General features: G+C 43.5%; 1 protein-coding gene across 22 annotated transcripts in view; it reads right to left on the bottom strand.

Annotated features, from left to right (window-relative positions):
* The window catches only part of JADE1 (jade family PHD finger 1), a 293,290-nt gene that overhangs the window by 42,692 nt on the left and 225,437 nt on the right, over positions 1 to 25,161 (bottom strand). Inside the window, exon 1 of one of the 22 annotated variants that reach the window (XM_054508750.2) lies at positions 17,405 to 17,583. The exons of 6 other annotated variants lie outside the window; for them this stretch is intronic. Coding sequence is in view for 1 of the 16 variants with exons in the window: in XM_045880447.3 (XP_045736403.2) it covers positions 15,426 to 15,729 (304 nt within the window). In the remaining 15 variants the exon portion in view is untranslated. Of the gene's footprint in view, positions 1 to 2,087; positions 2,232 to 3,359; positions 3,505 to 9,542; positions 10,873 to 15,292; positions 15,332 to 15,425; positions 15,826 to 15,878; positions 16,015 to 16,969; positions 17,106 to 17,404; positions 17,584 to 25,161 lie in introns of those variants that run through there. 15 more of the 22 variants (XM_045880450.3, XM_045880451.3, XM_064585060.1 and 12 more) reach the window with 15 other exon arrangements.

The following is a 25,161-nucleotide window of genomic DNA, read 5'->3' as shown; positions in this document are numbered from 1 at the left end:
CGACAAGCATTGCAGAAAAAACCCGCGGCAGTGAGAACAGTGCCTCTCACTACAGACAGATTCATATTTTACGCATGTATATGGGGGATGGGGATAAGGCTGTGCCTGAATGTGTGAATATTTACACTGCACTGGGCATGATTATGCTTCTCAGGCAAATTTCGCTAAAATAATCCTAAAAGCCAAGTAACCTGGATGGAGTTCTAGAACAAAATAAATGGGGTATTAGGAAAGCAAATATCTCCTCTGGCCATCTCCAACCCCTCGGCTTTCACAGCTCCAACAGGAAGGGACCAGACACAGTATCTGATCCAGCCCCCTCCCCTTTACTCCTGAGGAAACTGAAGCCAAAAAAAGTTTAAGCAGCACCTTGCCCAAGGTCCCACTGTGTGGGGGGAGCTTCAAATTCCAAATCCAATTTCACTGAACCTCACCCAGTGCCTTACAGCCTGGTCCAACCTACCCTAGCCAGACACCTGGCCCACCTTGCTGACTCCTTCCAGGTGACAAGAGGCCTCCAGCATCACCAAGTAAGAGAAAGACTCTACTTAGGAAGGAGGACAGTGCAAGGGATTAAAAGCCAGTCAATGAACTAACTTATAAAGATGGATTCCCCGGTCATATTTACACAGGGAGCTCTCTAAAGAAATTCAAAAAGCTTTTCCAAACTGAAATTACTGATCCCCTTGACATTTTTAGGAACTTGATCTTACTGATCTTACAATGATTCCCGATGAGAGAGGAGGGCTTTTCAAGTCAGAAGTACCCACCCAGCCCCTCAAGAAAAGTACATCCCAAGCTTCTCCTCATTGGGAATCACAGCATTAGAATGTGGTGTGTTTCTCACAGCCTGGAGCACAGGAATGGTGTGGATCAAAATGTGGAGAACCACTGTGTTAGAATAAGATAGAAACTAGAAACCCAAAGCTCCATTCTAAATGGACTTATTAAAGAGCAGACCAAAAAAAGCAGAAAACCCATCATACAGTGCAGTCTGTTCCCACCTACAAAAGAGACCTATATGATTGACTCAAATGTTCAGGCCCCTAATCTATGATTCCAACACTTTGTATTTTCTTCCTGAGACACCAGTTAAGGTTTGTGGGTTTCTGTTCACCAACTGATTCTTCAAAAACCATTAATGAAAGAATTTACCAAGTGGCAGCCCAGACAGGTCATGGGCTATCTTGTGTGCTAAGGTTTCATACTTGGGGCAGGGTCAGTCCTAGAACCCACCCACCCCTTTTCTGCAGAGCCCCATTCACCCATAACTAACTAACTAACACCCAACAATCTATAACTTGGCCTGGGGCAGACCCATTCCAATCAGAAGCTTCCACACCAACACCTGTGGCCAACTCCCCACTTGGAAGGACTGTCTTCCCTGCCCCGTCACCACATGCCCAAAACACCAACTACTGACAGCTAAACACTCCTCCTCCAACCCCCCAGGGAGGGCAGCCCTGTTTCCCTTCCAACAGGAGGCACAAGGGGAAGAGGGAAAAGCAAAAGGCAACTCGTTCCTAACAGCTTCAGTTCCCCAAAGCCTCTTTACACCAAACAGCTGGACGGATGGACGGACGGTAGGACGGTGGGAAGGCAGGAAGGCAGGAAGGCAGGAAGGCAGGAAGGCAGGAAGGCAGGAAGGAAGGGTGAACTACCTAAAGAGGAATTCCTTAAAACTATAAGGGTGTGATGTGACACAAGAGGGATGCAGCTCCCACCTCAGGAACGGGTGTGAGAACTGAGGGAGAGAAAGAGGCTGAGAAAGCCCAGGAAACACTCCCCAAGCTAGAAACAAGAAAACCAGTGCTGATCACATCTCTACTAATTCAGACAACTTAAATTTATCTAAATGGAAGAGCTTGAAGAACTTAGCATCTTTTTCAATCAAAAAGTCTTCCTCCTAGCCTTCAAACACAACTCCCAGAGAAAACACCCACTTCAACAGTCACTAAATGAAAAATGCAAGCATTGGCCAAAATAGAATGATGCTCCTAAACACACATAAACACTCTCAAGCAAAATTATGCAAGTAAAAAGAATAAAAATAGCATATCCTCCTAATGAATCCCATTTTCACCCACCCTGAAAGATGTTGAGAAATGAGGATTGAGATGCTATATTGTACTTCTTCAGGGAATCTGGCTCAATAATGGGGGTTAGTGCACTGCAGAATTTCCTCCTCTGTTGCTCTAATGTACTTAAATCTTGACATCAGGCTGATTTATCTCACCTGGGGTTATGTGCTGTATCAAGAAATCAAAATACATGTTAGTATCTTTAAGACACACAATACAGTGGTTGTATGCTTCAAACATCTGTCCAATAAAATCCAGTGTGAGAAAAGAGAGGGCCCTTCTCATCATTACCTTTGCTGACTCTTTTAGGGCACGGCTGATTATTATCTAGACAAAAGTAGAATAAGTAATAATTACAACTCACAACACTCCAGAGAAAGCACAAGAAGATACAATAGCATATAATGCATCCCACCAACATGTGAAAACCTATTAGTAAACTATTAGTAAAAAAACTAGGAGGCGCTGGAGAAAAAGAACTGTTCCTGACCTCATGGAACTCCTGGTCTGGTTGAGGAGATAGACAAGTCAACAGAGATTCAGTAATGGTTAGTGCTTGACAGTGGTAGACACAAGGCTCTGTAGGAACAGAGGCTGATGGAGTCAGGGAAAATTTCCGAGCAGAGTCCTAAAGAATAAGGGGAGGTAGCCAGAAGTGGAAGCACGACATTTCGGGCAAAGCATTGTAATATCTGACAACATACATGTAACCTACCATATTACTCTGCACAGCATCTTCACATCCAGAATCTTACTATTAGCTCAATTTTTTTACTAATATATATATATCCCTTTTTACTTTTTATCCAATTGCCAAGCCTTACTGATTCAAAATGTAGGACTCTTTCAAGTTCCCCTTTGTCTCAGATTTGTCTTCAAACACCTACATCTGGATAGCTTTAAGCACCTCCCTTCCATTCTCCATGCCTACAATCTCTTACCCCTTCTGATTATTACAATAAATTAATCCTTTCTAATAGGGACCACATCAAGTCATTCCCTAAACAAATCTCTCTCTCTGTTGCACACTTACAAATGGGTCCAGCCAGAAACTCAAGATGTTTTCTGCCACCCGGCCCCTCGCAATTGTACCCAAGCACTCTCCTAACATCTGCCCCTCGGCTAGGCTTGCCTCTGCTGGGCCAGGCCTCTTTGTTCTCAGCCTCTGCTAATGTGGCTTCTTTGCCCTTTTCTCCCTACCCCTCAGCCCCACCTCTTCCTGGGACCTCGGAGCAAAGCCACTAAGCGTGGTCTACCATTCCAATTAAAAACACTTACATTCGGGCGCCTGGGTGGCTCAGATGGTTAAGCGTCTGCCTTCAGCTCAGGTCATGATCCCAGGGTCCTGGGATCGAGTCCCGCATCGGGCTCTCTGCTCCTTGGGAGCCTGCTTCTCCCTCTGCCTCTCTCTCTGTCTCTGTCTCTCATGAATAAATAAATAAAAAAAAAAAAAAGCACTTACATTCTGTACCACTCATTCCATCTTTCTTCTTTTAGAACTTTTTCACCCTGCTTTCTAACGTGTTATTTTCTTTAATAATCAATTCTTGCTTTGTATCATCACATAAATGTTCCATATATGTGTGTCTCTAGAAATTTATAGAGTTCTTCAGAACAGAGATCCTCTTTAATTAAATATGAAAATAAGACATCATGGAGAGGGTCCTGAGCAAAATAACCTCATAGGTTGTAAGACACACCCACAACTCTGGGTTCAGTCCTCACCCAGACATTCTGCCTGGTTTCATCAAAAGTGACTCAAAGTGATGCGATTTACAGGAGCCTGGAGTGTCCATTTGCTATGAGAAGCAGAACAACTAGGCAGATAAAAATACTAATGATTAGGCATTTGGGACTATGTCCAAAGAGAGGAAGACTACCTAGGAAGCCTGATTATAAGAACATTGCCTGGCAAGGCCAAGTAAGAGGAGGTCCTTGGCCAAAGACTCTGGCTGGATGCGTCAAGTGCCAATCCTTGGGCACCTGTGCTGCATGGAGGGATGTGCCAAGACGAGCAGGCCCGTGTGGTGGCTGCTCAGGGCACCACCTCCTCAGGAAGCGCAGGCACTATTTATATGACCATCCTTGTGGACATTACATGCAAATCACTTTCCTTCAATCTTCTCTTCACACAGGTTAAAACTAGTGGATTAACTAGTACATTAATTCAATTAAATTTGTATTGAGTTGGATACCTGAGATATGGTGAACAAGATAAGGAATGGCCCAAGGGAAGATACAGTAGGCAAACAACTAGACAGGTAGCTTCACGGTGATAACTGCTATAAAAGTTACGGGATTGCCATTCACGGATTCCAGTGGGACACGGGATACATAAAGGAGATAGCAAGGTACCTCCAAACCTTGGAATGTAACTTTCCTCAGAATGAAACGGGGAAAAAACATCAGCATGACGGAAGTTAAGAGCAGCCATTAGCTGAAGGAATCCATCTCCAAGGTGGCTCAGGAATTTAATAAGAATGAACTGTGTAGTTCAGTGGCCTGGGTGTGGTCCCAGGGAGGCATGACTGGTATGTGATTCTGAGGAAAAAAGAATGAGAAATGACCTCCGGGATAAGGAGTGAAGGGGTTTTACAAAAGAGTAAGATGATTAAGAATTTGAGGATGTTTACTTAACACTATTCCTGGGAAAGAGGGACCTATTTGAGGAAAACAAACTGTCCAGCTACTAGAATCTCTCTCTGTGGCATAACAGGACCATTTATCAGGCCATAAACTCTACAGTTATAAGGATTACACCCTAGTGATTTTAATTATCTTATGGTTCCTATGTAGAAAGTCAGGTTTCTTCCTCAAAGTATCTATTTTATCCATTATGTTTCATTCTTATTTATTTCACTCTAAAGAAGATCTAGAAGGTACTCAAACACGTGAAACTACTTCTCTCTGTTACCACCTAATGCAATGCTATGTATTAAAATAAACTATTGGATGAATGAGTTCTCATACACAAAGCGTATCTTATGCTCACTCGGCTTTACAGAATTTGAGATGCTTTCACTTTAATATCTAACTGACCTTTAACTGCAGCTACTTCTGTTATATTATTTTTAAAGATTTATTTACTTATTTCAGAGAGAAAGAGAAAGCACAAGCAGGAGAGGGAAACAATCTCAAGCAGACTTCCCACTGAGCACAGAGCCCGCTGTGGGGCTTGATCTCAAGACCGAGATCACCACCTGAGCTGAAACCAAGAGTCACACACTCAGCCAACTACACCACCCAGGAACCCCCTGTCATATTATCTTTAAATTTACTGGTGTCCTTCCATTTTCTGTCCAAGTTAATCTAATACCTAAATGTACTATATTTAAAAATGTATTCAGAAAATGTGTAACATAAAAATGTATATAAAGGAGAATATTTTCAGACACCAACTCATCTTTACATAAAAAGTATTTTATAATGAGCAACTTCCTTTCTGTTCGATAAGTTCATACAATTTGGATATTATTTTTAAACATTAACAGATACTTTGACTCCTAAGTTATTGAATACCCCCCATAAAAAAAACTTATATTTTCTTAATAAGTCACCTTCTTATCTTCTGTGGCATACACAATACGCAATGTAACAAAGTATCCAAATATAATAATGATCTATACTTCATAGTAATTTTCTATTCCCCAAATGAATGTGAAAATCCAGCTGGTTTCTTACCTGTTTTTAAAGACAACATTAATTTCTCAGAAGTTTTCAAATTGGCAACATTATCTAATTCATATGCTCACTGAGAGTCTAAAAATACTAGTGTGACTATAACTCAATCCCTCACTTTAAACAAAGGGTTATACCTGGTTAAAAAAAAAAAAAGTCATATATTTGATGTAACTGACAAACTGCTTAGATCTTAAGTGTTAAAGTTTTAACCCTGTTCAAATATTTCAGACCCCCCAAAATGGGAACTTTTAAAAATGTCCTTTATGTCAGGGCACCTGGGTGGCTCAGTCGTTAAGCGCCTGCGTTCGGCTCGGGTCATGATTCCAGGGTCCTGGGATCGAGCCTCACATTGGGCTCCCTGCTCAGCGGGAAGCCTGCTTCTCCCTCTCCCACTCCCCCTGCTTGTGTTCCCTCTCTAGCTGTCTCTCTGTCAAATAAATAAATAAAATCTTAAAAAAAAAAATGTCATTTATGTCATACATCAAAATCTGTTTTAAAAATGCTGCCCAAGCTACTATAGAGCCTTTGTGAAAATGTCACACTTGAAAATATTCAGTGGAAAAGAGTTTATATTAGCAATAAATAACCACCTCTCCCAAAACAGATTATAACTGACCAGATAATCAGGACTACAATATTTACTCGTAGAAACATTACTAATAAAGCCTGAATGCTATAACACATTAGTTCACTGTAAATTCTTCATGAATTATTTGTAAACTCAGCCTTTAAAAGTCAATAAAAACATTTTTCAAGATTTTAAAGAATTTACAAATTTGAGTGGTTCTAAATGAATCACAAGCAGCTCCCATTTGCCAATTTATAAATAATCCAATCCCTGCTTATGAGCTCTAAAAACAATCAAACCCTTCACAGGTCTCTGTAATCACCAACTCAATTAGAGTTAGCAACTGAAGAGCAGCTATGACAAAACATTCCAATCATGTGTATTTAGAATTTATTTGTTTTAACTTCCCTTGACATGGGATTAAAGGAATTCACACCCAAACAATAAGGCAGTCACCACGGCCTCTAATCTTGAGCTTCTATCCCTACTTCCATCTACTCAGAAGTCTCTTCTGTTAGATCTATACGCTCAGGGGGCGCCTGGGTGGCTCAGTGTGTTAAGCGTCTGCCTTCAGCTCAGGTCATGATCCCAGGGTCCCGGGACTGAGCTGCATGTTGGGTTCCCCGCTCACCGGGGAGCCTGCTTCTCCCTCTCCTCCCCACTCATGCTGTCACTCTTTCTCTCTCTCTCTCTCAAATAAATAAAATATTTCAAAAAAATCTATATGCTCAGATATGGAAAGTGCCAAAGGCATATTAAGAAATAAAAGCAAACTGCAAGGGAGAAAAAAAAAAACCTGAAATATAGGTCCATTTACATATAAAAAGGACAAAGGAAGAGAATATATACACACACCAATTGCTTGCATATTCATGGAAAATTTCTGGAAGAATATAAAGGATATTAATAATGCTGCTTATTTCTGAGAAATGTGACCAAAGTGTTCAGATGGAATGGGATGAGAACTTTTACTTCTCTTTCTGACCTTCTGTATGACTTCAATTACTTAACCATGATACTGTCCTATATTTATAGTAATAGTAAAGATTAAATAATAATAAAGATTTAAAATCCAACACCCTTCTTCCCTGCTCCTCACCATATATACAAGACCCTGGGAGCACAACTTCTGAGTCCCATGTGAAGCATCAGTCTAAAATAAGCAGCCATCAATAAACTATGTATACCACACCCCCTTCCTAAGATGAGGTACCAAAGGCTTATGTCTGCCTTCTAAAGAATGTTTGACGGAATAGTACAGAAGGAAAAAAATGGAAAAGGTAATAGGATAATACCATAAAATGCTATTATCACCCACTCATTATTTACTTAAAAGCGAAAGTTTTCAACACATAAGAACAACCATTACCAGTAGCAGATACTTTGCACTAAAAATATATGCAATAAGAACAGAAAAAACTAACCTAGACAGGAAAACTAGGGTTTAAACTACCTTTAGAGAATAAACCTTCCAGGGGCGCCTGGGTGGCTCAGACATTAGGCGTCTGCCTTCGGCTCACGTCATGATCCCAGGGTCCCTGGATCGAGTCCCACATCGGGCTCCCTGCTCAGCGGGAAGCCTGCTTCTCCCTCTCCCACTCCCCCTGCTTGTGTTCCCTCTCTTGCTGTGTCTCTTTCTGTCAAATAGATAAATAAAATCTTTAAAATAAAATAAAATAAACCTTCCACTTCCTAGCCATTGGAAGAGTACTACCATTTTAGAAAAAAATAAAAATAAAAAAAGCTACATTCCAGAGATGGCTACCAAATAAGCCATTTCCCCCACCCACAGCAGGCATGGTTAATAAATTAGGTCATCCTTTTCCACAAGCCCAAACATGACTTCAGAATCCTTCTTAACACAGTGCTACCACTCAGTCAGAATTCAGGAGATAAAGCCTATTCACCCCATATGTCCTAACCCTGTTTACACGCGCTTTTTTTTTGACAATTTATCAGGGAAAATTAAAATTTTTTTTTTCTAAAATATTTACTGAAATCAGGAGTTGTTTCCAGTCTGCCCTGGGGTCTCTGAACCAAATTCTAATTTATATAACACACACACACACACACACACACACACCGGGTCAAAGTCTCAAAGTCCACTGAAGGATAACACTTTAGAAAAACCAAATGTTAACAGGAGATATTTCTGCATGAACCAAGGTAAGGGTAAGGATGGAAAGGAGTCTACAAACCTTTATTCTGCCCATGGAAGAATAAGTCAATAAATGCAAAGTGTCTACAGGGTAATTTTAAAAAGATTTTTAAATGCTTAAACCAGATGTTCTTACACCGGATACACAAAGCAGCTTCTGCAGAAACCAGACTCAACCAGCTAATGACAATGACATTGTGCACAGACTGAAAGGCAGCTGTTTTGAGGAACTTTGTTCCTTGATTATAGCCGGTTGTCAGAAACTATCAGTTACCACTAACAATGTTAAGTCACCAAAAATTTTTAAAGTACTGTTAAAAAAAAAAAAAAAAAAAGACTCCCAATGTTGTGTATTTGAAGACCTAGATAGCACACTTAACAAAAACCGCATTTACACGTGATCTGAGTTGCGTATGAAAACAGACATTATCACAATTGCACAATTCTTGTTATTAGGGTCACTGACACATAAAGATGGTCTCAAAACCCAGCAACAAGGTGTGGAAAAGTATTCTGAGTTTAAGGCTGAAAAGAGTCTCACCCCATGGACTGGGTCTACAGGAAATCTCCCCAAAAGCAGCCCAGAAAATAATGGCTGAAGCGCTAGAAAACATTTCAGAGATAATTTAATCCACTTTTCCTAATTTTAAAGATGAACACATTGAATTCTGGAGAGGTTAAGCAGCATAAACGAAGACACACAGATCCAGAACAAAGCCAGTCTCCAAACAAAAGATCAGTTCCCAACGTGAGTGGGCATTCTAGTGCCAGCCACCTCCTCCCAGGGGCCTAGACCACGGGCTTCTCCCCTCCTGGACACCTACTGTGATTAGGAAGATGCCATCTAGAAGATTAAGGCCACGTACTATATATTATCAGGGAGCAGACAACTAAAACATAATCAATGAAAAACAGTCCATTAACTTAGAAACCGAAACACGGATTCCTGGCAAGCCGGTATGAAGACCGTTGTAAATGCCACTCTGCCTGGTAGAGCATACAAAAGCCTGGTAGAGCTGGGAGAAAAGTGTGCTGGTAGTTTCGTGAACACTACCTGAATCACAGGGGGTAGGAGTCCTCTAAGCAGCAGGCATTAGCGTCTGACTGGTAGGACACACGCATCCTCCTCGCAGAGAGTTCATCTCCCTCTGTAGGGAACTCCAGTCTAGAATGCACATTCCCTTACATGGAGCTTCTTGGGCTGGCCCCCTTGGAGGGTGTGACTACCTAAGTGTGCTTTCCCAAGTACACAAGGGCCCATGGTATAAATTCTATCCTCAAAGGGGATCTAAGAACCAAAGAGTTAAGAACCACAGCCCTCAGACTAGCAAACTCCTTCCATATTTATCAAAGCAACTTCTGATTTCAGCTTATTTTAGGTTCCTACCAGGAAGGTAACTTAGCCCCAACAGGAATAATCTGGTGACCAGGTAATGGTGAGTCTCACTATAAATCAAAGTTTCACAGCTTATCTTTGTCCAGCCCCAGAACTAAAAATGGTTTTCACATATTTAAATGGGGGGGGGGGTCAAAAGAACATCTCATGATACAAAATTTCACTATCCATAAATAAAGCTGTATTGGAACATAGCCATGTTCATTCATTCATTCATTCATTCATACCTTTTGTCCATTGACTGCTTTCACACTTAAAAAGCAGAACGGTTTTATGAGACCATCAGGCCCACAAAGCCTAAAATATGTACTATCTGGCCCTCTGGCAAAGAGTGTACTGATTTCTGCTACAAATCAACATACCGATAGTATGTTTATATACCAACATTATGTATGTTTAGTGAAATGTGAATCAATGACCAGGTCCTGGGCAAACAAGTGCCTTAAAGCTTACAGAGTTAAGGATTAGACACATGCATTCCTTAATAAGTTTTTAACTAGAACGGGTTAAGTCTCAAAGGGGAGAAGGGGGATGGGGATGCTCTACGCAAATTAAAGGCCATATCTAGAAACCTGTGAATTTTTCTCAAACCCCTGAAGACTCCTACTTGGAGCCAGTGTACACTAAATTTTAAAAACTTTTAAGCCAATGACCAATAAGAAAAAAAAAAAAAAGACTGTCCTAGACAGGCATTTAACCATACATGGTTAACAGTGATGTAAAAGTATCAAAGAGAAATCATAAAAAGAAATCACCAGAATGTAAACACTAACCTGGAATCCAACAATACATTTAAAAGTATCCCCCAAATCCCTAAAATGACACACAAATTTCAGTGCAACTCGATTTTGCTGGGGAGAGGTTCACAGGTCTCAGATCTCAAGTGTCCTTGACTTTAAAAAAGTTAAAAGCCACCAGTACTCAGCCTCCACATCTTAAACGCATCATTACATTTCAACACTGAAATAACTGATGCCTGTAAAGATGACCATGAGTAATCAAGAAAAAAATCTTAAATCATGTTGAGTATACCTTGTGTTAAACAAAAGCAAACCATGCAGCTCGGCTCCAACTCCAGCAACCTGTTACCCTTGCCAATTCTTGCGCCTTACTCTGGAGTAAGGAGTAAAGAAAAAAAATAATTCATTTTATTCTTCAGTTTGGACTCTCACCACTGAAATCGTCACTTAAAATCAGCGCTAAGAAACAGTTTTAGAAGCTGTCAGAAGATTAATAAACCCTCCTGTGCAAACAATCAATACTATATATACATATATATACCACTGCCAACTGTGAGTGCTTTTAAAAAAAAGAGAATCTGTGGTTTAATTCCTTCAACAAACAAGCCCAAAAGAACCCAAGGTTTTTAAAATGAACTTACTTCAACTGTCCTCAATCACCTAATTATGTTTTGACTCTACCTGGAGAACCAAAAGCAAAAAGTAAATACTGGACTGGTTTTAGAGTATCAAAAGTTTGATCCTGAACATTTGTTAAGTGCCCATCATATACCATTGGTCTAGAGTTAATACGAATGGAAATTCCCCAACAACTAAGCTTTCCATTCCATGTCTGGCAATATCTTTGTTGCTCTCAGGTGAGGAAAGACATCCTTAGTAATCATTCAAAGCCTAGACCAGATAAGGCCACAATAAACATGGCCAGAGTCAGGAGCAATATCCTCTTAGACTAGATTTTGTCTGGACTCAGGACACTTGACTCTAAGCTAAATTTGCAGACAAGATACCACTTCCACTCAAAGGTTAAAAAGGCCCACTAAGGCCACCCTGGCATATTTAAGGAATGCAGGATAACTTATTCCATCAGAGTCCACCAACAGCAAAAACATCAAAACATGCACCCCTCACGATCACAAATACTTTTATATAAGTACGCCAGGCAAATGACAAAACTCTCAAATAAGTCTCAAACTTACTGAAATATAATATACTACAAATAACATATTGTCCAAACTTTAAAAAATGAATCACATAAGCTGCTGCAAGATCTTAAAAATGGAGAAAACAGACTAAACAGTAAAACTTTCAAGGAAATAACTTGTTGTCTCAGGAATTAAAACACTTTGCCAATTAAGCTTCCTACCAGGCTTCTGATAACTAAGAAACTAACAACTCAAGCAAAGCCACCTAAATTTTTAAAGTATTGTTGAATGTGATACCAATGTTTTAAATTACAGGGAGGGGAGGAAAGAAGTTTAATACTGGTAAAACTGAACAATTGAGCCAAACTTTTTGATGCCAACCCAAATAAAAGCAAAATGTACTGGCCAAGATGTCTATTTTATTAACCTTGTGGGAAAACTGGGTTTACAATGCATATTCTGACAGACTGTTAACTGTAATGGTATAACGGGAGTCCCACAATACTAAAGGAGGGAAGAGCCTCACCAACAGGAAGTAAGCAAACTGAGATTCATATGCCTTTTTCTTACTCCTGACAAATCCTAGATATAGGACATGATCAGTTTGAGATCTTAATGTTTGCTGTTCCAACCACCTCAATACTGAAACAAACAGTTGATAATTCTTTTCCCAACAAGCCTAAAGACAAATACATCAGGCAAATTTCCTTCAAGTATTTTTCAAGGAAATAATTTCCAAATCTAAGCCCAAATTACAATAAAATGCTATTTTCATTTCTTTTTAAAAATCCAGTCATGATTAATTCCAAAGGCTTGACTCCGCAATGTCTGAGGTTCTGTCAAAAAGTAACTATGAATTAAAATCTACTTATGGGAAATAATAACCAGATGCAATAATTGATCCTCAGCTGGACAGTATTAATTTAGACAAAGCTGCTCTGTTATATTTTAGGGCCAAATGAGGAAATCTGAATATATCCCAGTAATAGAGGGGATGAAAATTTACCAAGCTGGCTGACAGGGGAGAGAGGGAAAAAAAAAAAATCTTTATAGAACTGTATATATACTATGATCTCATTTTGATTAAAAACTATATACATGGGGCACCTGGGTGGCTCAGTCGTTAAGCGTCTGCCTTCGGCTCAGGTTGTGATCCCGGGGTCCTGGGATCGAGCCCCACATCGGGCTCCCTGCTCCACGGGGAAGCCTGCTTCTCCCTCTCCTACTCCCCCTGCTTGTGTTTGCTCTCTCGCTCTGTCAAATAAATAAACCTCTGTCAAATAAATAAACAAAATCTTTAAAAAAAAAAAAACTATATACATATGTATAGACAGTTACCTATAAAGTGATAGTGGTGATCTCTGGATAGTAGGAATGTGTTATTATATTTGCTTCTCTGTATTTTCTGAATTCCAACAATGTACATGTAACACCACCTCTGTAATAATACTTTAAGTCACTAAGGGCTCCTTAAGTCAAAAACCAGTATGTATTAAGTGCCTAGTATAGACAATTCACATGGAGACCTGCTTTTATTCCAAGTTCTCCAAGTTTTTAGCTAATCCTTCCCCCACCAAGCCTCTGAGCTAAGCAACAGTCCCTTCAAAATATAACATTTTCTTAAACTCCTAAGTTTTTTCCTCTCATCTCACTCTCAAGCACACTTACCATTTTTCAGTTTTCCCATTACAGCTATTCTTTCAACCTTAGTAACTAATGTAAGACTAAATGCTCATTATAGGCTAAAACCTGTCAAGGGACGAAGGAGGAACTAGTAAGATGGACTTTTTTTTTTTTCCTTTTAAAGGAACATATATACCTAGCTTTGTCATAGTTAAAATTTCTGAGGCACCCCATCCAACTTTTCTTACTAAAGAGCAGCCTCCGATCTTAAGATGGAATCAAGTTCAAGTTCTACATCCTATCAGGCAACTCCCTTTATGTCTGGCTAGTATACAAATGAAGGGAGATATGGGTAAAAACACTTGGCTGTAAATTTTATTTATTGTAGACATCGAAAAAGCCAATTCATATACAAATATAAAAATACACAAACTTAAGGAAGAAAAGCAAAATACCAATCAGGAAGTCATCTGACTTAAAAGTGACATTAAATGAGACTGAAATATTTGGAATAAAAGAGCAATAAAATTCTGGGTTGCAAATCTTTGTTACGAAGTGTCACCCCCAAAACATCCTCTCTCTCTCCAACATGTGTTGCCCACTCTACTACAATTCCTGTTATCTCAAGTGTTAAATCTGTGTAAGCATAGTTATATTGAACTCTTCCTTTCTCTACCGAGAAGTGATTAAATCTTGATCAGCTGTAATTTGATCAAAATGCAACTTACTGTAGTAATCTCTAACCATTGGTGGACCACTATTAAACCAGCTTTCAGTGAAATAATTTCCCTGTACCTTAGAACTAGTTCATCAGCTTTGAAAGATAATAGCCTTGAGCTACAAGTAACTAGAGTAAGGCTTTCACCGTGGGTTTCCTGAAACGGAAAAATAGTTCACCTAATAAAAACCTTTGGGAAATAAGCCCCTAAGCATTCCCCATTAATGGAAACCTCAGATTTTCTCCCACTTCCCTAAAAATGCTGCTGTCGTGTCATTCAACTGCAGCTATCGTTTTACGAAAATTTAAATTCCCTCTTGGGACTGACTACACGGAGGACGACAGACCCTCGCCCCCGCAGGGGCGAGGTGGGGTGCCTGTCTCCTCGCTACTAGAAAGCCAGCCACAGCAGCTTTTAAACGGTCTCCGGGTGACGACGCATTCCTAACGGGTTTCGAAGGCACGTTTAAATCGCCCGCTTTTTTGTTTGCTAGCTGCATTCACCGGGCGCCGGGGCTGCAGCCGCCCCCGCGCGCCCGGGAGGGGGAGCCCAGAGTCGGGAAGCCCGAGGCCGGGTGGGTGGGGGAGGGGCTGGAGCGGGGGAGAACCGGGGCGAGAGGCGGGGTGGAGGCCCCTGGGTCGCGGAGCCCGTGTGGGAGGGAGGAGCGCGGGGTGGGCTGTGGGGGAAAAGGCTGTAGAGGGGGAAATCCCGGGGGGGGGCCAGGCCACCGCCCCGCACCAGAGAACGCTCCGTTCGGCTCCCGCCTCCCGCCAGGGTGTGCGCAGGGCCGCGGCTCCGCGCGGCGCCGCCCCCTCCCTCCCTGCCTGCCCGCCTGCCTGCCTCTCCTCCTCCTCTTCCCGAGGCGACAGAAACAACAGCGCGGAAGGAGGGGAAAGTAACTCCCGGCACCTCCGCCGGAATTAGCCCCGGTGCAGTGATGACACCTTCTCGTGGCGCAACCAAGCCCCGCTCCCTCCGCAGCGGCGTCCCCGCCGCCGCCCTCTCCATTTGAAAGTGGCCACCCCCCCACCCCGCCGCCGCCGCTCCTCCCGCCCCGCCGCCGCCAGCTGCACCAATCCGCACGGCCCCAGTTGCAAATCAAACGCTCCCTCGCGTCCAGAAGCCACTTGCGCCGCTGGAAACGGCCGCGCCGTCCCCCTCCCCGAGTCCCTCCCGGGCGGCACCTTTGAGCTGGGGCGGGCGCGCCGGCGAGAAACGGCTGTGAGATGGGAGAGGCGGCGGCGACGACGGCGAGCAGCCCCGAGCGGGCTCGGCTCCCGCTCCCGCCCCCAGACAGTTCTGGAAACTGTGTATCACCTCTGTCACAGGAAGCCATCCGGCGAGGAAGGCGGCGCGGAACCAACAAACAAACGCCTGCGGCCGCCGCCGGAATCGGCGCGGGGACGGCGACGGGCTTCGGGCCGTTCCCTAGGCGGGGGCGCGGCGGACGCCCCCGCGCCGCAGGCTTTGTGCGGGGCTCCCGCGGCGCGGGCGCGGAGGGCCGGGCGTCCCCGCCCCCGAAGCCCCCCACCCCGGGCCCCGCGGCAGCGCCTCTGGGACCGTTAGGTGAGGCTCCGGCCCCGGCCGAGAAACCAGCGCCTCGGCCGCCGCCCGCCCCCATTTCCACATGGAGCCGCCTCTCCTCCAACGCCAGAGGCGGGCTACAAAAGTTGGCCCCGGGGCCACCCAGCACCTGCCCACGTGCCGCGGAGGCTCGCTCCCGGGTCTCCCCCGTCCCCTTCCCCCCGCCGCCCTCGTCCGCCAGGTCACCTATTACCGGTGGGAGGGGAGAGAGCCTGCTATTTAAACGCCCGCGGAAGTTGAGGCACCCCCACTGGCGGGTGCCGTGCACCTGCCTCCCGCCGCCGCGCTCCGCCACTTTGAGCAGCAGCCGCGTCCTCGGCCCCGCCTCCTGCCCGCAGGCGGGCGGGGGGGAGCGGGAAGGAGGTGGAAGGGATCGAATTTCTCCAGCAAATGGGACCGTTCCGACAGGATTCGGTTCCCTGGTCAACATTCCACATTCCATCCCTCTCCCGCATTTGCAAGCCAGCGCCAACAACCCGGAAAGCCTGCTGGCTACCAAACAACAGCCCCCAACTCACAAACACACACTCACAAGCACCAGACACGTGCACTGAAGGGCTTTGCAACTTGCAGTCCCGGGGTACACACTGCACGTTCATTTAAGGCAGTGAAGCCCAAGCGACCCCACCCCCACAATTTGCAGATGGTGCCAAAGGTTGCAATTTGCAATCCGTTTTAAGTTCATGGTTAATCGGTACTTTGCTCTACCAATGCAACTCCTTCCTAATTTCACCGATGAAGGGTTTTACACTTTACAGACAGTCTCGCTTTAAGTAAAAGGTCTGATTATTGGAAACCCAATTTGGAAGAATCTAATTGCCAAGCTGTCCCTACAACCCCTGCTCACTGCCCTTGAATTGATGCAAAAAATATTTTGGACATGTGGTGACGCGGTGACAAGAGCCAGGGCTGCTGCGGCCACCCTACAGAGATGGACCTACACACAGACACACACACCTATGTTTGGACAAATATAGTCGTCCCCGCGCCACCACGGTCACACACGCTCTGGATTCATATATGTACGCGGACCTGCGTTCTGCCATTGCCATCTGTCTACCAAGTTGCTACTATGCTTTCCACTTTCATGCAGCCTAATGCGCTTTGGCTTTTTAAAAAATTGTATCAACTAAAGCCAACTAAACTAGGCTTCTGTTCCTAAACGCGTTTAAACGATGATTCACCTGAAAACCGCATGTTCTTCGCAAATCCGAAAGAAGAAAAAGCTCTAAGTCTTCAGCCCCCCAAAATTGAAAAATAATCATAATAAAACTTACTGATCCAACAGAGATCAATTCTCAGATCCAAAAATCATCTCCTCCTCCTCCTCTGGCCCCCGCCCCAGCAATGCCCAAGTTACTGGTGGGATAGTAACGCTGCGCTCGGCGGCTGCCTGCCCTCCCTCCTCGCTACATATCGAGAACCCTATCTTTTGGCGCCATATTAATGACGTACTATATTATTTCCACTAGGCAGCGACCTTCGGCATTAAATTACTCCCGAGAACTCCCGAGCAAAGCAACAAAACCATCAAATATGGCTGAGCCTCTCGGCTCGTCCTGCAGCCGCCGCCGCCGCCGCCGCCAAAGCCGCCGCCGCCGCCGCCGCCGCCGCCGCGGTACCGGGACGCGCACACGGACCCACACGCGGACACGCGCGGACACACGCGCGGCGCGCCCACCCCGCGCGCCCCCCGCGGCCCGCGCGCATACCTGCTGCGGAAGGGTTCGGCGGAGGCGCTGGGCTCCACGCCGCTCGCTCCGCGCTGCATGAGTTCGGGCCGCGGCTGGCGGGCGGGCGGGCGGGGAGCCGGGCGGGCCCCTGCTCTCGCCGGCGCGCACACACTCGGCACTCGCGCAGGGAGGCACTCTCGGACGGGCGTTTGGCTTGTTATGGAGGAAGGGCTATGTGAATCAAACTCATTTCTGGGTCACTGCTGCCACAGGGGGGAGCACTTTAATCCCTTGCCAAAACGAGAGGGTGGGGACACGAGGGCGGAGGGAGCGCGCCGGGAGTCCGCGGCGCGGGGGGCTTCGTCCCTCGTTAACTCTTCGCGGTCCTCGCCGCAGCCGGCAGGGCCTTCGTCCGCGGGAGCTGGCAAAGAGCGGCACCGCTCAGCTTTTAAAATCGCTTCCCTCACCTCCCTTGTGAGTCTAGAAATTCTTGAGGTGTCTCCAAGCAGGGAGAGGGGCTTTTAGCTTACCCTCTTCATACTGCCCCAGTTGTAACTCTTGTCTAATCTCATTGCACCTAGAAATGGATTCTTTCACATTAGTTTAAAATTATTTAGATAAAAATGGGACTATTAAAGTGTGTTATCTGGGTGAAAGGTTTTATTTTTAGGCTGAATGGCAAAATAAATAGTTCTTTTGTAGTAACAGTTCTAGGGAGTTGAGAATTAGAATGACATTTTTAAATACAGAGAATCCAATTTTGGAGACAGATTGTATCTTTACCCAAGTTTATATCGAACTGATAATTGCAATTGAGGATTAATTCATTAGAAGACAGTGATTATAAATGGACACCGCCTTTATATTGCACAGGATTACAGAACTGGACATTGCCTTACAGATAGAATGGAGACGAAATAGGAGTTGCAGACTCATATAAAATTAGTGATCAGAGATTTATTTGGGGGGGGGTATGTGTAAAAATAACTGGTTGCCGGGACTCCTAGGTGGCTCAGTCGGGTAGTGTCTGCCTTTGGCTGGGGTCATTGGCTGGGGTCATGGACTCAGAGTCCTGGGATCGAGCCCCACGTCAGGCTCCCTGCTTGGCGGGAGCCTGCTTCTCTCTCTCCTCCCTGCTTGTGCTCTCTCTCTCGCTATCTCTGTCACTCTCTCTTTCTCTCTCTCAAATAAATAAAATCTTAAAAACAGTCTTTGAAAAAAAATAAAAAATAACTGGTTGCCGATTTTCCACAGAATACAAATTTGCTTTTTCATGTGGAGGTTAACATAAAGGAAATGCGTATGTTTATGTCATTTAGCTTCAAAAGAAAAAAGACCTTGGTGCAGATAAAAACTCCCATTCAGTAAATGTGAACAGTGATCACCAATTACAAAATTGGATATTGACCCCAAAGGCATGCTTATCTGCTAGAAGAATTCTTTCTGAAGATACCAGGTTTGATTTCACACAATCACACACCAACCTATCCACCTACATAGGGAGAGCATAATAATCGAAAAAAAACAAAAACAAAAACAAAAACGAATGTAATAATCTGATAAATGTTGGAAAACAAAACTAATTGAGCCTTTCGATACCTTTTCAGAAAACAAATAAGCCAAAGGAAATCTCAAGTGTATGTCTCTTACCTTCCTCTCCTGTTTCACTGAGGAAGAGTATAGAGACACCCTGTCAGTCCTATTCAATATGCTCATTTAATCATGTTCAGAGATCACACATATAAAGCACTATGCTGTCATTATTACTATTACTAGGTCACACTGCAGTTGTTGCTACCTTCCTTGGTTCACCTTACACATACTCTCCTGTAGAAATAAGAGAACACAGGCTTCATAGCCAGACAGACCACATTGGATCTAGCTCTACCAGTTGACCAACTTGTATGGCTGTGGGGTAAATTACAGAACTTCATGAGTAAAAAAATGAGGTTAACAGCTCCTAAGCTGAAGGGTTGTTAAGAGGAATGATAGAGGTCCATAAAAGTGCCCAGCAGAGGCCCTGGCAGTTGGAGGTTATCAATCCCCTGGGCCAATTCCTCCATATCTCTTTCTTGGTCTTCTCTGGAAAATTGCAACTTTTCTAAATTCCAGCCAGCCTTACTGCACATATTCTCCCTAAAAAAAAAAATTCAAATTACATTTGCCACTTAAATGTTTTACTTGTTTTTTCTGACTATCCCACTCCTAAAATATCAGGCAATAAAATGGAAGTGTATTGAATAAGTTGATGAGAAAACTAAAGAGGTAGAATGGCACACAGACTCCTCTAGCTGTTAGACTGATCAGGACTGATGGTCTCAAGAATATTCTCCCAATTATGCCATGACTTCAAAATACTGATGCACTGAGACTGTGTCATGTGTTATAAATAACCCTGGGCTAGAAGTCAGGAGACTCCCACCAACTCACACTGTGACTCTGACTGGTTTCCTTGGGCCTTAGTTTCCCCAATGAGATGGTAGACAAGATGATATCTGATGCCCCTTTTTCTTCAACATTCAGTGATTTCTGATTGTTCTTACCTAACTTAAAAAGTGATAATTATTTGAAGAAATGAAGGACAACTTGAATCCATAAGGAATATATAAAAACACTTTATCATTGATGATCAACAGTTTACTTTTTTTTTTAAGATCCCATTCATTTATTTGACAGAGAGAAAGAGCACAAGCAGGGAGAGAGGCAGAGGGAAAGGGAGAAGCAGGCTCCTTGCTGAGCAGGGAGCCCCAAAGAGGGGCTCCATCCCAGGAACCCAGGATCATGACCTGAGCCGAAGGCAGATGCCTAACCAAGTGAATCACCCAGGCGCCCCAACAGTTGACATTTAAAAAATAATATGTGCCAGGCGCCTGGGTGGCTCAGATGGTTAAAAAATAGTATGTGCCTTTTGCCATCAGACCACAAAGGAAACTTTTATACAATAGGAAAGGCAATGACATGGTTTGCCTTGCAGCCACACAGGTAATACAATCTAGAATAAGAAGTACTAAGCTGGCAATTAGACTTTCTGTTCTGTTCCGTCACTTACTGTCTTACCTTGCCCAATCATTCAGGATCATCATCTCCTAGTCTTTAGAACAGTTCTGTTAATTCACACTTTATTACCAGAGATGAAAGGACATTTAAGAAAAGAACCACGAAGTCATCAGTGTGGTTGAAATGTCAAGATTCTAGTCTTTCCTGATCTCATCTGGTCTGATCTGATCCATGTTTGTGATGAAAGTTGTAATTCTATATATCCCTTATGTTCTGCTGTAGTCATACACTGTTCAGTTATTTTCTTCCAGGGGCGCCTGGGTGGCTCAGTTGGTTAAGCGACTGCCTTCGGCTCAGGTCATGATCCCAGAGTCCTGGGATCGAGTCCCACATCAGGCTCCCAGCTCAGCGGGCAGCCTGCTTCTCCCTCTGACCCTCTCCCCTCTCATGCTGTTTCTCTCTCTCTCAAATAAATAAATAAATAAATAAATAAATAATCTTTAAAAAAAATTATTTTCTTCCATAATAATGAATTCTTACGAAAAAATATTTGTAACTTTATATTCATATTCCTAATTTTGAAAGCATACATGATTAAACCCATGAATGTTTACTTAGTCATTTCATTTGTACGTACTTCTCTGTAGGTAAAGAATTATAAGGCCTTTTTTTTTTAGGGACTTTTTTTTAAAGATGTTATTTATTTATTTGTCAGACAGAGAGAGAGCACAAACAGGGGGAGTGGCAGGCAGAGGGAGAAGCAGACTCCCCGCTGAGCAGGGAGGTGGATGGGGGCTCCATCCCAGGACCCCAGGATCATGACCCGAGCAAAGGCAGAAGCTTAACAGACTGAGCCACCCAGGCGTCCCAAGAATTATAAGGTCTTGATAAGAGATTCAGAATTATTCAGAATTAATAGTTGTTTTTGTTTTGTTTTGTTTTTTAAGTAGGCTCCACACCCAACATGGGGCTTGAACTCACGACCTGTGATCAAGAGTTGCATGTTCCAACAACTGAGCCAGCCAGGTGCCAACAGAATTGTTCATAATTAAAATGAAGTAAATGCATATGTTGAAAGTCCTATATATCTCATTTCTTTAGAGAAGTGAGCAAAACATTCTTACTGGTAAATACCACTGCCAGTTGGTATATTATGACACAGAGAGAGAATTCTTTATTGCACAAAGGCTATCCTGGATAAAATGGGCTGTGTTCTAAAAGTTTATTTGAACTTCACTTGTTTGTAACTTTGAATTTATGTCCCAAATAAACCTTGTTATAAAGAGGGTTTAGGTTGTCAAGTCGTCTTTAAGAAAATAATTTTAGGGGCGCCTGGGTGGCTCAGTAGGTTAAGCGTCAGGCTTCGGTTCAGGTCATGATCCCAGGGTCCTGGGATCAAGCCCCACATCGGGCTCCCTGCTCAGCGGAGAGCCTTCTTCTCCCTCTCCCTCTGCTGCTCCCCCTGCTTGTGCTCTCTTTCTCTCTCTCTCTGTCAGATAAATAAATAAAATCTTTAAAAAGTAATAATTTTAATACTAAATGATAGAAAAGAATAACTTTTTGTTAACTTTTAAAAATGGTATTATTTGGGTGGGAGGGGATTGAGTTCAAAGAAAGATAAGGAGGTATAATTCTGAACAAGAAGAGTAAGGTTGGGAACCATATTCAGCACATGCCTGAATTCCATGAGAAGAAACAAGAGGTGATGGGTAAGAGATTAGGACTAGAGTTCCCTGTCTGACCAGTCAATGAGGTCACCAGTCCTGAAAGGCCTGGTCACCCCTCCAGGTAGGTGGTTACAACCTTCAAATATATGGAATAATTAGAAGGCCAACGCCTGAGATACTTTCTTGTGGGTGTCGGGAACAACTACATTATTTTTTTCCTGAGTTTCTCTCTTTCTTTTCCTTTCGTCTTGCTTGTTTATTTTGGTTGTTTCAATTTTGTTGATTTTCATACCTTTAGCACAAGTTCAGATGTCAGTGGGAAACAAGTCGAAGAGGGGAATAGGAGGGCATACAACTTAACCCAACCAGATGGAAATGTCTAAGACTGGAGAGGTTCAAAATAAGAAAAGCTTTCCTCTAATTATGAAAGGAAAATATGATAATGGAGAGAATTTTGAAAATTTATGAAGGTAATATAACTCACCCACAGGGATAACTATTATAAACACTGCTGTGTATTTTCAGTATTTTTTCTAGGCATTTTTAATAAAGTTAGAGTGATGTCACACATTTCATTTTACAATCTTTCCTTTCACTTACACCTTTATTTCAATATTGTACTTTTTCAAGTAAAAAAAAAATTTATTTACTTTTTTTTTTTTAATTTTCAGGTCTTTGCCTCCATACACACCATACCTTCATCTACCGGTCACTTCAACCATATATTCTCATAGTTACTCCCTGGACCTTGTCAACTACTGGAAAGTTCTGCCATCTTTAATATCAAATTCAAATATCTCCCATTTTAGCCACTACTTCTGAGATGTCCAAAACGTATACTTCTCACTCAACCTTTCTTTATCTGAAAAGTCACTCCAGGGGGTGCCTGGGTGGCTCAGTCATTAAGCGTCTGCCTTCAGCTCAGGTCATGTTCCCAGGGTCCTGGGATCGAGTGCCACATCTCTTCTCCCTCTCCTTCTGCCTGCTGCTTCCCCTGCTTATGCTCTCTCTCTGTGTCAAATAAATAAATAAAATCTTAAAAAAAAAAAAAATGAAAAGTCACTCCAATCTACCCCTCCGGCCTTTCTTCTTTCTAGGTGCAGAGCAGTGGTAACTCAAAATGTGATCTCCAACCAGCCCCAGCAGCTGCACCTGATACTTGTCAGAGACGCATTATTTCCGGCCCCGCACCAGGCCTACTGAATCAGTAAGGGGGATCCAGCAACCTGTGTTTTAACAAACCCTCCAGGTAATTCTGATCCATGCTCAAGTTTGAGAACCACTGGCGTAGATGTTACTTCTACCCACCGTACTCAAAGCACAGGGATAGACATTGGAGAGAAGGTGACAAGTAAACAGACAAGTAGGCCTATTTTCTGCCCACAAGTTAGTTAAAAATATAAACAAGTAATTACAATAAACTGCACGGTTTGGAAGAAGTATGTACCCTAGACATCTAATCTTGTGTGTGTGTCCTGGGAAGAGGGTGGTCAGAGAAAACATCTGAGAATAAGTGACCCTAAAGCTGAAACCTGAAGGAGGATAGCTGTTAGCCAGGTGAGGAGGAGGAGGGGGTCAAGTATTGTGAAGTGCTGCTTCTTCTTTGGGGGGGGGGGGGCATTATTAAGACTTAAGTCTATTTTTATTTATTTTTATTAACATATAATGTATTATTTGTTTTAGGGGTACAGGTCTGTGATTCATCAGTCTTAACACAATTCATAGTGCTCACCACAGCACATACCCTCCCCAATGTCCATCACCCAGCCACCCCTTCCCTCCCACCCCCCACCACTCCAGCAACCCTCAGTTTGTTTCCTGAGATTAAGAGTCTCTTATGGTTTGTCTCCCTCTCTGGTTTCATCTTGTTTCATTTTTCCCTCCCTTCCCCTATGATCCTCTGCCTTGTTTCTCAAATTCCTCATAACAGTGAGACCATATGATACTTGTCTTTCTCTGATTGACTTATTTCACTTAGCACAATACCCTCTAGTTCCATCCACATCATTGTAAATGGCAAGATTTCTTTCCCCTTCCTTCCCTTCTTCCTTCCTTCCTTCCCTCCCTTCGTCCTTCCCTCCTTCCTTCCTTCTTCCTTCCTTCTTTTCTTTCTTCCTTCTTTCTTTCTTGCTTTCTAACAAAACCTCTGACTTCTACGTGCAGAACAGATGGGGTGGGAGTGAGATAGGAGGTAGGGAGGCTAGTTAGGAGGTTTCCACAGTTACCAGGTGAGAGATGAAGGAGACTTGGACTACAGTTATTGATCCTGGAAAAGAGACAAGCAGACAAACCAGCCCATGATGGAGGCAGTGTTAACACTGTCCCCGCTCTTCGGAGGTCTCCAGCTCACTCAGTCCAGCACCCATTCAGGGAAGGGGTATGGGAACTCCTTTCTCCAACTAATTAGTTGCCAAGGGGATGTCTCTAGACCTTAGGGGATCCCTGGGGCCTCTTAAGAGACACCTGCTAGATAGATGCAGTTGTTCAGGGAGACAGCATCTTCTAGGGGAACCAAATGAAGGTCCTGCTGGGCAGTGAACAGATTAAAGCCCCAGTGCAGAGGGGTCTAAGCCCTGAGCCTATACACAGAGCAGTGGCTCAAGCCTCATGGACCCAGGCGATCAAAAACCCAGTTTCCCCCAATGTGGTTGGGAGGACTTGTGCCCTTGGCAGGGTCTTTCTCAGCCCCCCTTCTCGCGCAAGCTTGGATCCCATCCCAGGCCCCTCCTCCCTCACTTCTCGCTCGGTCGGCCACCCCAAGAGGTCCTTATCCCTCCTCCGAAAAGCTCTATTTTCCTCTTTTCTTCCACAATATACCTCAATGGCCCATTATAACCTGAGCCCAAATCATTAGCAAATGAAAAACAGGCTCCCTTTTCTCGAAGACTGAGTAGGCTTGGTGCAGATAGAGAGAGGAAGCAGGGAGGGAGGTGCCCTCTCACTAGTTTAGTTCCAGTGTTAATGAAGCCAAGAAAAGGAAGCAGAGCAAACACAAGTTTCTGTGTTAAAACTGTTTGATAATTCACTTTTTTTTTTCTGCCAAAAAACATACTTAGTTTTGGACATGACTTGGTGGATTGGATGTCAGAGGTGAAGGAGAAATGGGAGTAAAAGATGACTCCCAGATCTCAG

This window comes from Mirounga angustirostris, unplaced genomic scaffold, assembly GCF_029215605.1.
Source record: "Mirounga angustirostris isolate CCGP_5_RB_7025 unplaced genomic scaffold, mMirAng1.0.hap1 SCAF_2, whole genome shotgun sequence".
In the NCBI taxonomy this organism is placed as follows: Eukaryota; Metazoa; Chordata; class Mammalia; order Carnivora; family Phocidae; genus Mirounga; species Mirounga angustirostris.
The sequence above is the reverse complement of the archived record's forward strand: the minus strand, read 5'-3'. Positions and strand labels throughout refer to the sequence as shown.